At 39.1% G+C, this 13,796-nt stretch overlaps 1 protein-coding gene and 1 non-coding gene across 2 annotated transcripts; both read left to right on the top strand.

The window, feature by feature from the left end:
• Positions 1–1,200: 1,200 nt before the first annotated feature.
• Positions 1,201–9,049, top strand: NEUROD4 (neuronal differentiation 4). The gene is made up of 2 exons (XM_061124177.1): positions 1,201–1,351; positions 8,040–9,049. Exon 2 carries the CDS (start codon positions 8,049–8,051, stop codon positions 9,039–9,041), a length of 993 nt encoding a protein of 330 aa, XP_060980160.1. The 5' UTR covers positions 1,201–1,351; positions 8,040–8,048; the 3' UTR covers positions 9,042–9,049.
• Positions 4,989–5,095, top strand: LOC133044078 (U6 spliceosomal RNA). Its single transcript, XR_009689829.1, has one exon. It is a non-coding gene; the product is annotated as a U6 spliceosomal RNA (small nuclear RNA).
• Positions 9,050–13,796: the final 4,747 nt, after the last annotated feature.

The following is a 13,796-nucleotide window of genomic DNA, read 5'->3' on the forward strand; positions in this document are numbered from 1 at the left end:
TGGTAAATTTTTTACACCAGATAGTATTCCAAATCTGACAATCTGAACGATGAAGAGTCCACACTTTGACTTGGTAGTCTGGTCCACAGATAGCTCTCTGTCACAAAGCATATACATGTATTTTCTTTAAATCTTTACAGTCATAGTTTTCTTTTTTCTCTTCTAGTGATTTCTAGTGAATCTAACTTCAAAATGCCACAGGAATTTTAGGAATTACTTGACCTTTCTTTCTTTCCAAATTCATTACCCCTCAGGCCAACTTTTTCTACCTGAATGCTTAATGATTTAGTTTTGAAAAACAATACTGGATCCTCTTTTGTAATTTGAGGAGTTAAGTGTCCTCACAATGAAATATTTAATTCATTTGCTTTTTGTTTTTAAAATTTCAAACAAACAGAAAAGTTGAAAGAACAGGATAGTAAATTTAGATATAGCTTTGTCTGTATTCACTAAAAGAAAGGTTTTTAAATGGGAATAAGTTTGACAAGTTTGAAAAAAGGGAGAGGAAGATAATTCTTCTTCTACTTTTAGAGTTTGGAAGTTTTAAAGCCAAAGACACCAATCCACATGTGTAAGATAACAGTCATTGATGCTGTGCCCTGGGCATGCATCTTTCTCAGTTTTTCTTTTTCTTTTTTTTTTTTTTTTACTTTTCAGACATGGGCCAATATATTTTATTTGCCCTTAGTAGCCCTTTATCCAAGTTTACCACCAATTCTCTTTCCCTGTATTGCCCTTCGGTCAAGTCCCACTTCTTAACTTTTTAACTAAAAAAATTTCCAGTCCTCTTTTTCTTTACCTCTCAACTTCAGCAGCTCTTCTCTCATATTCCCCTCCTGCTAACCTCTATCCCCATTTAAACAAACAAACGAATGGCTCAGCTGGACTTGACCAGAGGAGCCCTTTGAAGTGGGCGTGCCTTTCAGCTGGGGAAGGGGAGGAGTTAGGTTGCAGGGAGCATCACCCCTCCCTGGACAGCTGGGAAAGCAATCAAAACTGCTGCAACTCTGGGGTTCCGGCCAGAGCGCAGGAGCTGCCCAGAGGCTGTGGTCCTGAAAGCTCCACTCCAGGGAGCTAGCCAGGGAGAGGAGGTACTGAAGACCGGCTAAACCAGCTGCATCAGCCTAAAGGAGTCCTGAAGGAGCATATAGAACTCCAAGGAAGGAGTAGAAAAGTAGCAGCCAGGGAAACGAGACCCGAGGGCAATTCTAAGAGGCAGTGGCCGAGTTTAACATGGATCGCTAAAAGCACCTGCTCCTATGCTCTGGATGGTCAGGGAGACTTGGCTTCTCTAAGTCTCCTCCAGGACACAGATTCACAGAGTTCACGCCAGGGATTGCTACTGACAGAGGTGAGCCGCGATGGGGTGGTGCGGGGATTACTGAAGTTTCTGTGGGTAGTTCCTGTGGACCCGGAGAAGCAATTGGGGTGAGGTAAGTCTCTTCTGGGCTAAGTAAGAAGGAAGTAGGCTTTAGGAAACTTGAATGGAGAAGCAGAGAAAGAACGCTTGTGGACAGATATTAAAATTGTAATAATTTCACTAATTCCCAAGCATCTGTCACTCAAAGTGAAACTCAGATATGCTCTATCACTTTTATAAAATAGGGATTATAAATTATCCACCATTCCTATCAAACACATTTTTCCATTTTACTGATGCAGAAGAAAAGGGCCAAAGAATTGAACTGCTTTCCTGAGGTGGGTTACCAGATATGTTGAAAGAACTGACCCAACCCACCATTCAGTTCACAGCATTTTTGACTCTGCGAGGAGTGAAGGGAATGGGGTAGGGGGATGAAAATGGAAAAGGGAAGGAGAGAAGATGTTGTCAAGTCAAGGCATATGCTTTGCCCTTTGGCACCCCTTTGCTTGGCTAAAAGTCCCTAGACTGTTGGCATCACGGGGAAACATTTCCTCTTCCTCAGCTCTTTCAGATGGGAAATCAGAAAAGAAAGATTGTCCATGTATAGTTTTGCCTCCTCTGTCTTTTATCATTCACCTACCCCTAGAAATATGTTCAGAAAAATAACAATATATGTAAAATGCCTCCCTCATTTTGACAGAGGGACCAGAGATGAAATGCTGAAGAACAAGGAGGGAAAACTGAAGGACTGAGTAATTTCTGTTGGCAAAGTTCACCATCAGGATCTGAGGCTATGAAAACTAAAGTGTGATGTGGCTATGCTGGATAAGGGGTGTGTGTGTGTGTGTGTGTGTACAAGTATTAATCAAGTAGGAAAGTGGGAGTGTGTAAAGGTTGAATAGTGTTAGTCACTCAGTTGTGTCTGACTCTTGGCAACCCCGTGGACTGTATAACCCGCCAGGATCCTCTGTCCGTGGAATTCTCCAGGCAAGAAGACTGGCGTGGGTAGCCATTCCCTTCTCCAGGGGGTCTTCCTGACCCAGGGATTGAACCCAGGTCTCCTGCATTGCAGGCAGATTCTTTAACACTGAGCCACCAGGGAAGCCCAAAAGGTTGAATAGAAAGGGTGCAAAACAGCCTACTGGCTGTTTCCAGGCAGCTCGGCTTATGAGCACCCTGGTTCGCATCCTGTTGTCAGTACAAAGACTCTGTAAATCCCAGCAAGACATTAGTCTCTCTGATCCTTACATTCACAAGAAACTGGACTGAGTAGTCCCTGTCCTTTTTGTATTTAGGATTTAGTCATAGGATCAGGAGGTAAAGTTAGTACAATCAGCTTTTAAGAGGAAAAAGACACCACTTAATCACCACAGACACACATGCAAGCCCTCCTGGCTCACTTAGTCATCAACTGAAACTTCTTTACAACTCAAAAATAGTAAACGTGCAGGATGAGTTCCAGGACAGTCCCACATGACAGTAATGCCCAAAGGCCTCAGCCCCAGTGATGAAAGTATTGTGTGTACTTAGTTGCTCAGTCGTGTCCAACTCTTGCAACCATGGACTGTAGCCTGCCAGGCTCCTCTGTCCATGGAATTTTCTAGGCAAGAATACTGGAGTGGGTTTCCATTCCCTTCACCAAGGATGAAAGTATTGGGTCATCATAATCATTGCCTAAACAAAACTTTTTGTTTTACAGAACAGATTTTTTAAAAATGAAAAAAAGTAGGAAAAAATTGACTGAGAGAATTGTCCAAACTTGAAATTTCACAGAAGAATCCTAAAGAAAGGGAAAAATTCTGTGTGAAGTGTAGATGCATAAGGAAATCCAAATTCTAAGATTAAAAGATAAAATGAGCTTTAAAAGATCAGAATGTATTTGGGGGTACAGGGGAGACTGTATTGTGCCTCCAGAACCAGTAGTCATTGATTTTTGTCTTATTTGAGTCTGCTTCATGTAAACTTTGAGAGCTAATTTCTTTTCTAGGAATTGGGGAAACCTAAAAATGGTGTATCACAGAACTTTGTGCAATAGTGGTATAGATTTTTCCATACAGCTATTATCTTAACATTTGCATAATAACTTTACAAAGTACTTGCTTTTATAAAAGCTTCTAAATGAGATATGAAAGACAAAAATATTATGTCCATTTTGCCCCAAGGGTAAAAGAATCATAATATTTTTTGCGCTTATATAATAAGAGAGTGATGGAACACAGTTTTGATTTCATGCTTTTTTCGATACACCTCGGAGCTGGTTCAGACTGAGAGCCATGGTAGAATTAGTTACCTGTTCTGGACACAGCTAAGTTGGTTTCCTTGACTGAAATTCAGAAGTGCATCACATAGGTTTTCAACTCTCAAATAAAAAACTGGATGTTTATCTTTTTTCCCCTGCTGACCTCTTGATGCATTGAAGATATTTAGGTGGAAAAAGTCAAAGGACTGTATCTTTGGGGAGTCCTGGCTTTTACTTCTATTTGAGAAACTCTTGATTTTTCTCCTCAGTGGTCTGGCCCTTGATTCTGGTAGGAAAGTCTTATCCCAAATGTTATTTAATCTGAGACAAAGGAAAAATGTCTAAGTGCTAAGGGTGGTCTATATTCCACCAGAAACTTTATGACCCTGAAAATTCATGTGACTGAGGAGGAGTCCAGCCAATTGTGTCTTGGAGTTATAAAACAGGATAAAAGAGGTTAACTTCCTTCTGGAACATGGTGGAAGAGTGTTAGTCAACCCAACAGAGGCAGAGGATAGAGTTCTGTTCCCTCATCCTTTGTAACAGAATAGGAACTTTGAAATTTCATTTCATTAGGAAGTTGGGGGAGAGGGTTTATCGGGAAGTTTTTGAAATTGGTGTTGAGATGGAGCCATTGGCTTTTGCTGGCATAAAATCAACATTAAGCATAGACTGTAGTTACACCTATTTTGTCCCTGTGGCCAGAAAAACTCATGGTGAACTTTAAGAACAAAATACCTCACAATCACATGGCATTTACAATATCTGGCACTACTCAAAGTCTTTAAATGTATTTATGCTCACAACAAATTAGTGAGGTAGGGCCATGTTTATGCCTACTTTAAGGAGAAGACTGGACAGAAAGATTATGAAACTTGCTTAAGACCACATATCTGGTAAGTGAGCTGAAATCTGAACTCAGATTTCAGTGGCTCAGTGAAAGTGGCTCAGTGGTAAAGCTTTGCCTGCCAATGCAGGAGATGCGGGAGACGCTGCAATCCATGGGGATGCAAAGAGTCAAAGGGGACCGGGTGAATGAGCACACATACAGAATCTGACTCCAGGGTTTGTGCTGTCTAGCCATATTGGGTAAAAGGGAACGTTATTAGGCAATTGTCAGATGATCTTCTGAGCCAATCAGAGGAGGTTCCATCCAGATAATAAGGGTCACAGTAATTAATACAGTTTCCTTTTACTATTCACCCATGAGGAATAATTTGTGTTTCTGAATAAGCAGATGTGTGAATGAATTTGATAAGAAAATCCCAGAATAAACAGAAAATAAATAAATATATGGACAATGTTTTATATCATTAAAAGTTTACAAAATCCTTTCTCATATTTTTGTCTTGCAAAACCACATAGAATATATCTTATCCTCACTCTGTGCTCGCTTCGGCAGCACATATACTAAAATTGGAATGAAACAGAGAAGATTAGCATGGCCCCAGAGCAAGGATGACACGTGAAGTAATTAGCCTCCAACTAATAAAAATAAATGAAAAAAAAAAAAAAGAATATATCTTATCCTCACTTTATCAAAGAGGAAGTGAAAGATCAGAGAGCTTATGTACTGTGTTTGAGAACAATTACCAGGAATTACGAGTTGGGGCTAGACTGTGTGTTATTCTAGCTTCCACGTTTTGAAACCACACTATATGTTCATGGGATTCTCTCAGAGCTTATGGACCAGTGTTTATGGGAATAGGGAAAGTTAAACTGGAGCTGTCTATATCCTTTCTATGGTCAGTAAGAGAACATAGATGAAAACTTGTTGCCCTTTTAATTGTTTTAGTCAAAGTCTTTTGGCTCTTTTCCTTTATATCTGCTGTAAATCTGATTTGAAAGCAGCTCTTTGACTCTTACAGAAACCATCTGATTATGTTAAAGGCAAAATGTAGTCTGTTCTGATCTAATCCCATGTCGTGTTGGGTGTGAGGGTAGACAGCACTTGGCTAGTGTCCAGAGGCACAGAGGTAGGGATGACAAAAAACTCAAATGCAGAGGCTAGGATAGTATTTGGTTTTAGGACAATGGAGGAAACGCTCCTTTCCTGCATCTTCCTTCTCTCCTCTTCATGCATGTATGTACCACCCAGTGCTAATGATGACAGTGAAAAGGGGATGAGAGAAAGAGAAGAAAGTGGCAAAGGAGAAGGAAACAGAGTTTGTTTTTTAAAAAGGAGGGGAGAATAAATGAGGAAAAACAACAAGAATCTAGCTTGGAAGAGGAAGGAATCCTGGAATATGAGAGTTTAGAAAGCAGAGAACTCTTAAACAAGCCTCCCTTTGGGTGAGTATCATTTCCTATTGACTTAGCTCTACTGACCCACATCTCCTGAAGTCAAAGTCTCTTTGTTTCTTCTGGTAGCAGTGATGAAAATAAAACGGAAAAAAACCATAAAACCGAAGAACTGGTGCTATGTCTTCCTCTACCTGCTCTAAGTCTTCACATTTCCATTACTTAATCTACCTGACCTACAGTGACCTCAACTATAGACTGAGCATCAGAGTCCCCTTTTCCCTCAACATTTTGCTCTAAGACTACACAAACGGTATTACAGTGATGTGTGGAACACTAGGTTTCCCAAGCCCACTCCGTCCTCTCTGACCTCAGACTGCACCTGCCTCTGAAAGGTCTGTGTTGCTTTAACAGAAAGTTAATTAGGCCTTTCACCCTCCCTCTAGATATTTGCCTGTGTTAGAAGTGCCGCTCAGCACACAAGCTCCATCATCCATATTAAAAGTGGGATTTTCTGATTTGGCCTGGGCAGCCAGTTGACCAATAGGTTTGAACGTGTGTTTTCAATAAAGCTGCTTACCCAGGAAGCCTTATTAAGTGAGTAAGTCAAGCTGACATGATTTCCATGCTGATTAACATGAAACCTAGGCTGTTTTTGCCATGCAGTCGCATTAATTATTTATAGGAGGTAAATGAGGTTACAAGGAAAACAAGCTCAGATTACCAGAAACAAATCAAACCATATATTTATACTTTTAAAAGCTACATACTAATTCCTGCATTCATTGATTTGAGGCTCAAGCCTCAAGGATCAAAAAAACACTTATCATGTTTTCCCCTTTCTGATATACAAAGGTGATGGAGGGTTTAACATCTCAAAAACTAGCTGGTGAACTGGGATGGCCCAATGGAGTTTATCAGATACTTTTATTTGGTAAATTATATACCTACAAATCTCTCAACAAATCTCAAAACAATTCAGGCTCTTCCAGAATTGAATGCTAAATGTTGACTAAACAACCAGTCTCTTCTGGTTTTCAAATAAGTTTTACTATTTTTCATAGAAAATTCTGACTAAACAGTGTCTGTTAGGCAAGTGAGTTAAAATAGTTAGACTATTTGCATGTTTGCCTCAAATAGTCTTTGCTAAGTTTGCAGTCACTGTTTGGTGAAGTGTAAAATCTGTTCCAGATTTTTCATTTTTAATGAATTCTTATTATAATAGTTGCACGAAGATAATCTTAAATAGATTTGGTAGAACTCTGGCTTGTAATTCTAGCTGCTGCCATTTTCTTGTCTGGTGGTGTGAGATACATGTTCAATGAAGAGTTCTCACTTTTAACATATGGGTGGATTTGAAAGATAATCAGAGGTAACCTCCTCTGTTTTCCTGATTCTTTCTAGACACCATGTGACTAACACCTCTAACACCACTAATGTTAGACAGACCACAAGGTGCTTACTGAAAAACTAAGTGCTCTTTTGGCCATGGTGAGAGAAATATTTCATGATCATATGGTGTACCAACAGAGTCAGTGGGAAACAAGGGATCTTGGGGTTAGATGTATGTGATATGTCTCTAAATAGAGATTGAGTAGTCCTTTGTAGAACATGAACAAAGTCTGAATGATCTCAGTATGGTTTCTCACTTACTTTGTGATGTAAATATAGAAAAATTTATTAATATTATCACTTGATAAGTTTTAAAATTTTGTGATAACTACAATTATTGTTTACATATTATCTAATTATAACTACTTCAGCATCTTCTTTCCCTTTCAGAAGTTTCTGTATTTGGATAATAATTTATATGCCCACCTTAGCTATTTTCTTTTATGATCTGATTCTGGGAAGAAATAAAAACATGTTTTGAGTGGTATATCAGCTATTTTTGAATAAAACATCCATAAGATGAAGAACTGGAGAATAAAAAGAGTTAGGTAGTGACTGCAATGAATAATCAGGTCAATTTCCTTTTTCTATAGTTGACTTTCTTATAAATACTACAGTTAAATGAGTGTGCTGGGCATTTACTTGAGTTTAGATTTGTTATTTAGAGTGGAGGGTTTGGGATAGATAATCATAAGTTGAATTTCAATACAAATTATGTGCTTTACATCTAAGATGTAAAAAGAAAGTTTAATTTTAAATCAAGTCAAATGTTCCCAGGCACTAACCATTGCCCTTCTTTTCCAGAGTCTGGAGATGGCAAAAGCTTATGTGAAACCCAAGGAGATGACAGAGTTGGTCAACACACCCTCTTGGATGGACAAAGGTCTGGCCTCTCAGAATGAGGTGAAGGAGGAGGAGCGAAGACCGACTGCTTATGGAATGCTTGGCAGCTTAACTGAAGATCATGACAGTATTGAGGAGGAAGAAGAGGAGGAAGAAGATGGGGAGAAGCCTAAAAGAAGAGGTCCCAAGAAAAAGAAGATGACAAAAGCTCGCCTTGAGAGATTCAGGGCTCGAAGGGTCAAGGCTAATGCTAGGGAACGGACCCGGATGCACGGCCTGAACGATGCCCTGGACAATCTGAGGAAGGTCATGCCGTGCTACTCTAAGACCCAAAAGCTCTCCAAGATAGAGACTCTTAGACTGGCCAGGAATTATATTTGGGCTTTGTCTGAGGTCCTAGAAACTGGACAGACACCTGAGGGGAAGGGCTTTGTGGAGATGCTCTGTAAAGGGCTCTCTCAGCCGACAAGCAACCTGGTGGCTGGCTGCCTCCAGTTGGGTTCTCAGTCCATCCTCCTGGAAAAGCGTGAGGAGAAATCTGTTTGTGACTCTGCCATCTCTGTCCACAACTTCAACTATCAATCTCCCGGGCTCCCCAGCCCTCCTTATGGCCATATGGAAACACATCTTATTAATCTCAAACCCCCAGTATTCAAGAGTTTGGGAGAGTCATCTTTTGGGAGCCAGCCGCCTGACTGCAGCACCCCACCTTATGAGGGCCCACTCACACCACCCCTGAGCATCAGTGGGAACTTCTCCTTGAAGCAAGACGGCTCCCCTGACCTGGATAAATCCTACACTTTCATGCCACACTACCCCTCTGCAAGCCTAAGCTCAGGGCATGTGCATTCAACTCCTTTTCAGGCTGGCACCCCCCGCTATGATGTTCCCATAGATATGTCCTATGATTCTTACCCCCACCATAGCATTGGGGCCCAACTCAATACAATCTTCACTGACTAGGGCAGTCAGACCAGCATTTCAGAGAAAGACGTCTGGAGACATTTTCCATAGCTCAAGTCATTGAGCTGAGGATTCAATGACCTTAATGGGACCCTATAGATATATACCAAACACAATAGTCCTAGGCTCTTTGGGTCTCCCTAACCTGTCACCCTCCTTTCTCATCAATTTTTCATATTGTATTGATTCCTTTATTTTGGGTCCTCACAAGAAATTATTTGATTGTTTACAATCTTGTGAAAATAGATCAGAAACCCTGGGTCTTATCCTAGTGGTGCCAAAACTTATTGGATGGTCTATGCCAATTCGTTTTTCATTTCTGACCTCTGTTTACTTACTGGTAAACCATGCAATTGTTCTAAGTTTAGATAATTTCTAAAGTTCTTCACAGTTATGAAATTCTATGACTTTGGGGATCATTCCTACAAACTTCTAATGGTGGAAGTCTTGAGGAGTGATAGGAAGTGGACACTATGTGCGGAATGATCGGATGGAATTGCCAAAGTAGCAGCAGGTTCTTGTCTTTCAGACTTGATGAAAGGACTTCTTTGCATCCATCTAAAAATAGCTTCCAGAGGCTGACATTCTACCTTGACTGTCACTGTGAATAATGTTCTTTAAGAGATTAGCTCTATTTCTTACGGGGCTGAAAGCTGAACATATCTTCCTTAGTAACTTGAGAACCATAATAGAGATCTCGTACCAACTTGATTCTTGATAATATTTCAAAAGCACTTTTCTCAGTACTCGAAATGGGGCAAACAAGACACTGAAACCTTAGACTCCTCCAAGCCAATAGGACTTGGAGAATCATTTCATGACCTTCATAACCAGAGAGGCATGGAAATTCTGATGAAGTTCAGGTACTGCTATTGGAATCAGCAAACAACCCAGGTCACATTCAAGAGCAATAAAATGGCCATTGGATACTAACTAACCATCATTTTGGGACTCTCAACCTGTGCATAGGAAAACCACTAGGTTTTCTTTGGCAAGATGAATTTCATTTGGTTAAAGAAAGCATGGCTAAAAACCACTAACATCTGCCCACACATATTTTCTCAAAGTACAAGCACCAGTCAATTTATTGACCAAACTTGAATTTTTCTGACATATATAATTCTTTATCTCCTTTCCCACTAATGGTTACCTCTTCTTCACTTTTAAAATATGTTATTACATATTGTAGATAACATTTCAAGTGACCAAACTTAGGGATGTAGAGATCAAATCCAAGGTCAGCAAATGATTTTACCAATTTACGTCTTCATCACAGATTTATCCTGATTTGCAGGATGTTTATTTTCTTCACGTAACTCTTCTTTCCTTTATATTAGCAGTCATCTCGTCAAGTTTATTTTTTCCCAGAGAAATGTGATCTGAGAAGTTTCACTGTCCTGTTCAATCTGCCAGAGCAATTATTTAAAACAAACCAAAACCCTACATGGTTTACATGATAGTGGATCATATCCTGCTCCTGCCAGAGAGGATAAGTTTAGGAAGCAGGCAGGGTACACAAATAGGGCCAATGAATAAAATTGATAAGGCAGATTAGTATGTGATTTTCTACAGCTCAGCTAACCCCTAAAACCTGCCAAACTATTTGTGTATTGACTTTTTTTTTCACTTTTTACTTATTATCTCATTATAGCTGAAGTCATTTTCTTTCCATTTTGCTTGCAACACTAACCCTACTTTTTTTTGCACCCTTAATTTGTAAATCTACTTGAAAGTACCCTTGAAGAGAGATCCTAAACCCCATCAGCCACCAAAGTGGTTCCCCTCACCATGATTTGCCCTAGAGGGAATAGACAAGTAAAATGATTTATAAAGCCATCCTATGTGCTTTCTGAGTCTATACTGGTTCTTACCTTCCTGAGAGGTTATGGGGGTGGGGGAAGCTATCCTTGAAGTTAGCATTTTGTGGCATTTAAGTTTGTAGATAATGAATGTTGTCTGAGTTATTTATTAGATATTATTTATTTAATTTATTTCTTATTTTCATGCAAATTCCTTACGTTCTATACATGTGCTTACAAACCCTCCCCAAGACTTCATTTGGAAAGTAGCTCAAAATTTTGCTAGGAATTCCTGAGTTTTGGGGTGAGGGCAAAGGAGGAAGTTAGTGCAAAGTTACCTGTAAGAATTTTATAAAAAGCAGCAATAATTTGAATGGCTATGCAAGTTAATATTTCTTAGATTTTTTTCTTCACTCTAAGATGAGCCAATCATTTTGGCTCATTGTTTACGATTTTAGGGACTATGGTATCTGTGAACCAGTGTGGGATTGTTCAGAGATTTCATAATTGAATAAAATTTGTAAATGCCTTGTAATTGGAAAGAACCTACTCTTCAACCCTGGATGGTCTTTTTCTTCTGGAGATTTTATCCAATTAATACAAAACAATTGTTTAAACATTTTGTAAAAAAAAACCCAACAATTTCCTCTTTTTCTAGCAGAAATAAAGCTGTGAGTCTTAATAGACATTGTGTTGCATTTGCATTTTCTGTCTTCAAATGTTTTCTTCATTCTCACCTATTAATTTTCTTGGACTCTAAATCCTACGAGCAACAGCAGGATTGCTGGCCCGATTGGAGGATTTATACATCCCATATTTCAACTGATCTTTCCAAAAGATTTGAAAGGTCTAAACCAAGTAGTTAGAAGCCTAGATGCACTCTGCCACTCACATAATCAACCATCTGCAATTGAGAAAAAAAAAAAAAACACAAAAAAACTCCCCATTTACAGAAATCTATGGCTTTGAGCATTCTAAGCCATCAAAGAGTTGACTTAGATGATGTACAGAGAGGTGGACCACAGGAAGATAAACTATTATCCAAAATTTAGCTGGACCTACCAACTCTTCAAAAAATTATGAGGCACGTTTTTTGGCAACTGCCTCTTAACAGCTCCTTCTCAAGATTTTTTTCTTTCAGATTTCTCCAGTTAAAATTTTCCAGGGTCCTTTCTTACATGCATAACTGCTGATGACAAAGAAATAATAATGATGATGATGATAAAAATGAACTTTAATAAAATATTATTGGTTAATCAAGGGAGAGAAATGGTTTAAAATATTTAAGAAACAAAAGAAAATGAAAGTCATCCTCCTACCCCCAATCTCCATTTGTCCAGTACTCACTTTCCAACTAGAAATCAATTTTTAATTTTTAGTTTACTAGTTACCAGAGATCTTTTATGAATATGTAAGCAGATATTAGGTACATTAGATACAAATATGGTTAGTTTATCCTCTTCTTTTTTTTCTATTATTGGTAGTGTATCACGTTTCTTTCATATGTCGTAAAAGTCTCAATTTCTTGTTATAGCTGGTTAACATTTCATGGCAAAACCCATAATATGTGATTAAATTAAATTACAAAATTTGGATTTTTCCAGTCTTTTGCAATATTAAGTGGATAGTAATGTACATGTCATTTGATGGGCTTCCCAAGTTGTATGGTGGTAAGGGATCCAACTGCCAATGCAGGAGATGCAAGAGACGTGGGTTCATTCCCTGGATTGGCAAGACCCCCTGGAGTAGGAAGTGGCAATCCACCCCAGTGATTTTGACTGGAAAATTCCATGGACAGAGGAGCCTGGCAGGCTATAAATTTGTGGGATTGCAAGAGTCGGTCGTGACTAAGCACCCACACGCTAGTGCAAGATAGTCTTATAAAATGGTCTGTCATTTGATGCTTGTTAAGAGAATATTTAGCAAAGACTATTCTAGAGGAATACAAATAAATTGACAGATATCAACGATAATCACATCTAGCTGTTAGGAATGCCTAATATGTACTGTCACTTTTCTAGGTGAATTGTATAATATTCATTTAATCTAAAACAATCCCTATAAGGGAGACATTATTATCACCCTCATTTTACAAATTGTAAACAAAGGCATAGAGTAACCTGTTCAAGCTCACACAGTTAGTGAATGGTAGAGCCAGGATTTGAATTAGATGATTTATACAAAAGATTTGGTTGTTTGGCTGGTTGGCTAGTAGGTACATAAGGATGTCATACCTACAGAAGGTTAGAGCTGGGGGAAGAGGAGAAATTTTTTTGATACTTCTCAAATTGTCCATATGACATATGGCATCCTGTTATATCTATGACCCAGGCTGGCCCATACCCAAGCTCTGAAACAGAACCTGAGAAAAGGCTTTCTTTCCACCGACAAATGCTCAACTTTCAATTGTATGCTGCCTATGTAGACTATGTAGATATAGGCTAGCTCACAGATCAACGCTTCATTTATTGAAACTCTTCACCTCTCTGACAGCTTAAATCCATTTCATGGCTGGTCAGCTTACATACCTTTAAAATCTTAGAAAAAAGTTTTAGCAAGAAATTACAGGTATTAAAATAATGAAATTGTTTGCAACATAGGAGCAGACTATCTTCCAGATTATTTTTTTCTGTCTGTCTATTAATGCACCGAGCTATCTTCAGTGTACAGCTTCATGCATTAATTGCAAGCATTGGCTTCGGGATCTCATAGGTGCTATTTTAGCTATTATCTTACTAGTTGAATGCAGTGCGTTAGTTGTTCAGTCATGTCCGACTCTTTGCAACCCCATGGACTGAAGCCGCCGGGCTCCTCTGTCCATGGGATTCCCCAGGCAAGAATGCTGGAGTGGGTTGCCATTTCCTTCTCATTGAATAACCTTTATTAAATTGATTAACCCTGCAAAGCCTCAGTTCCTTCAAATTTAATGGCAATAATAGCAATGACTTTCTCAGAG

Source organism: Dama dama, chromosome 22, assembly GCF_033118175.1.
Source record: "Dama dama isolate Ldn47 chromosome 22, ASM3311817v1, whole genome shotgun sequence".
In the NCBI taxonomy this organism is placed as follows: domain Eukaryota; kingdom Metazoa; phylum Chordata; class Mammalia; order Artiodactyla; family Cervidae; genus Dama; species Dama dama.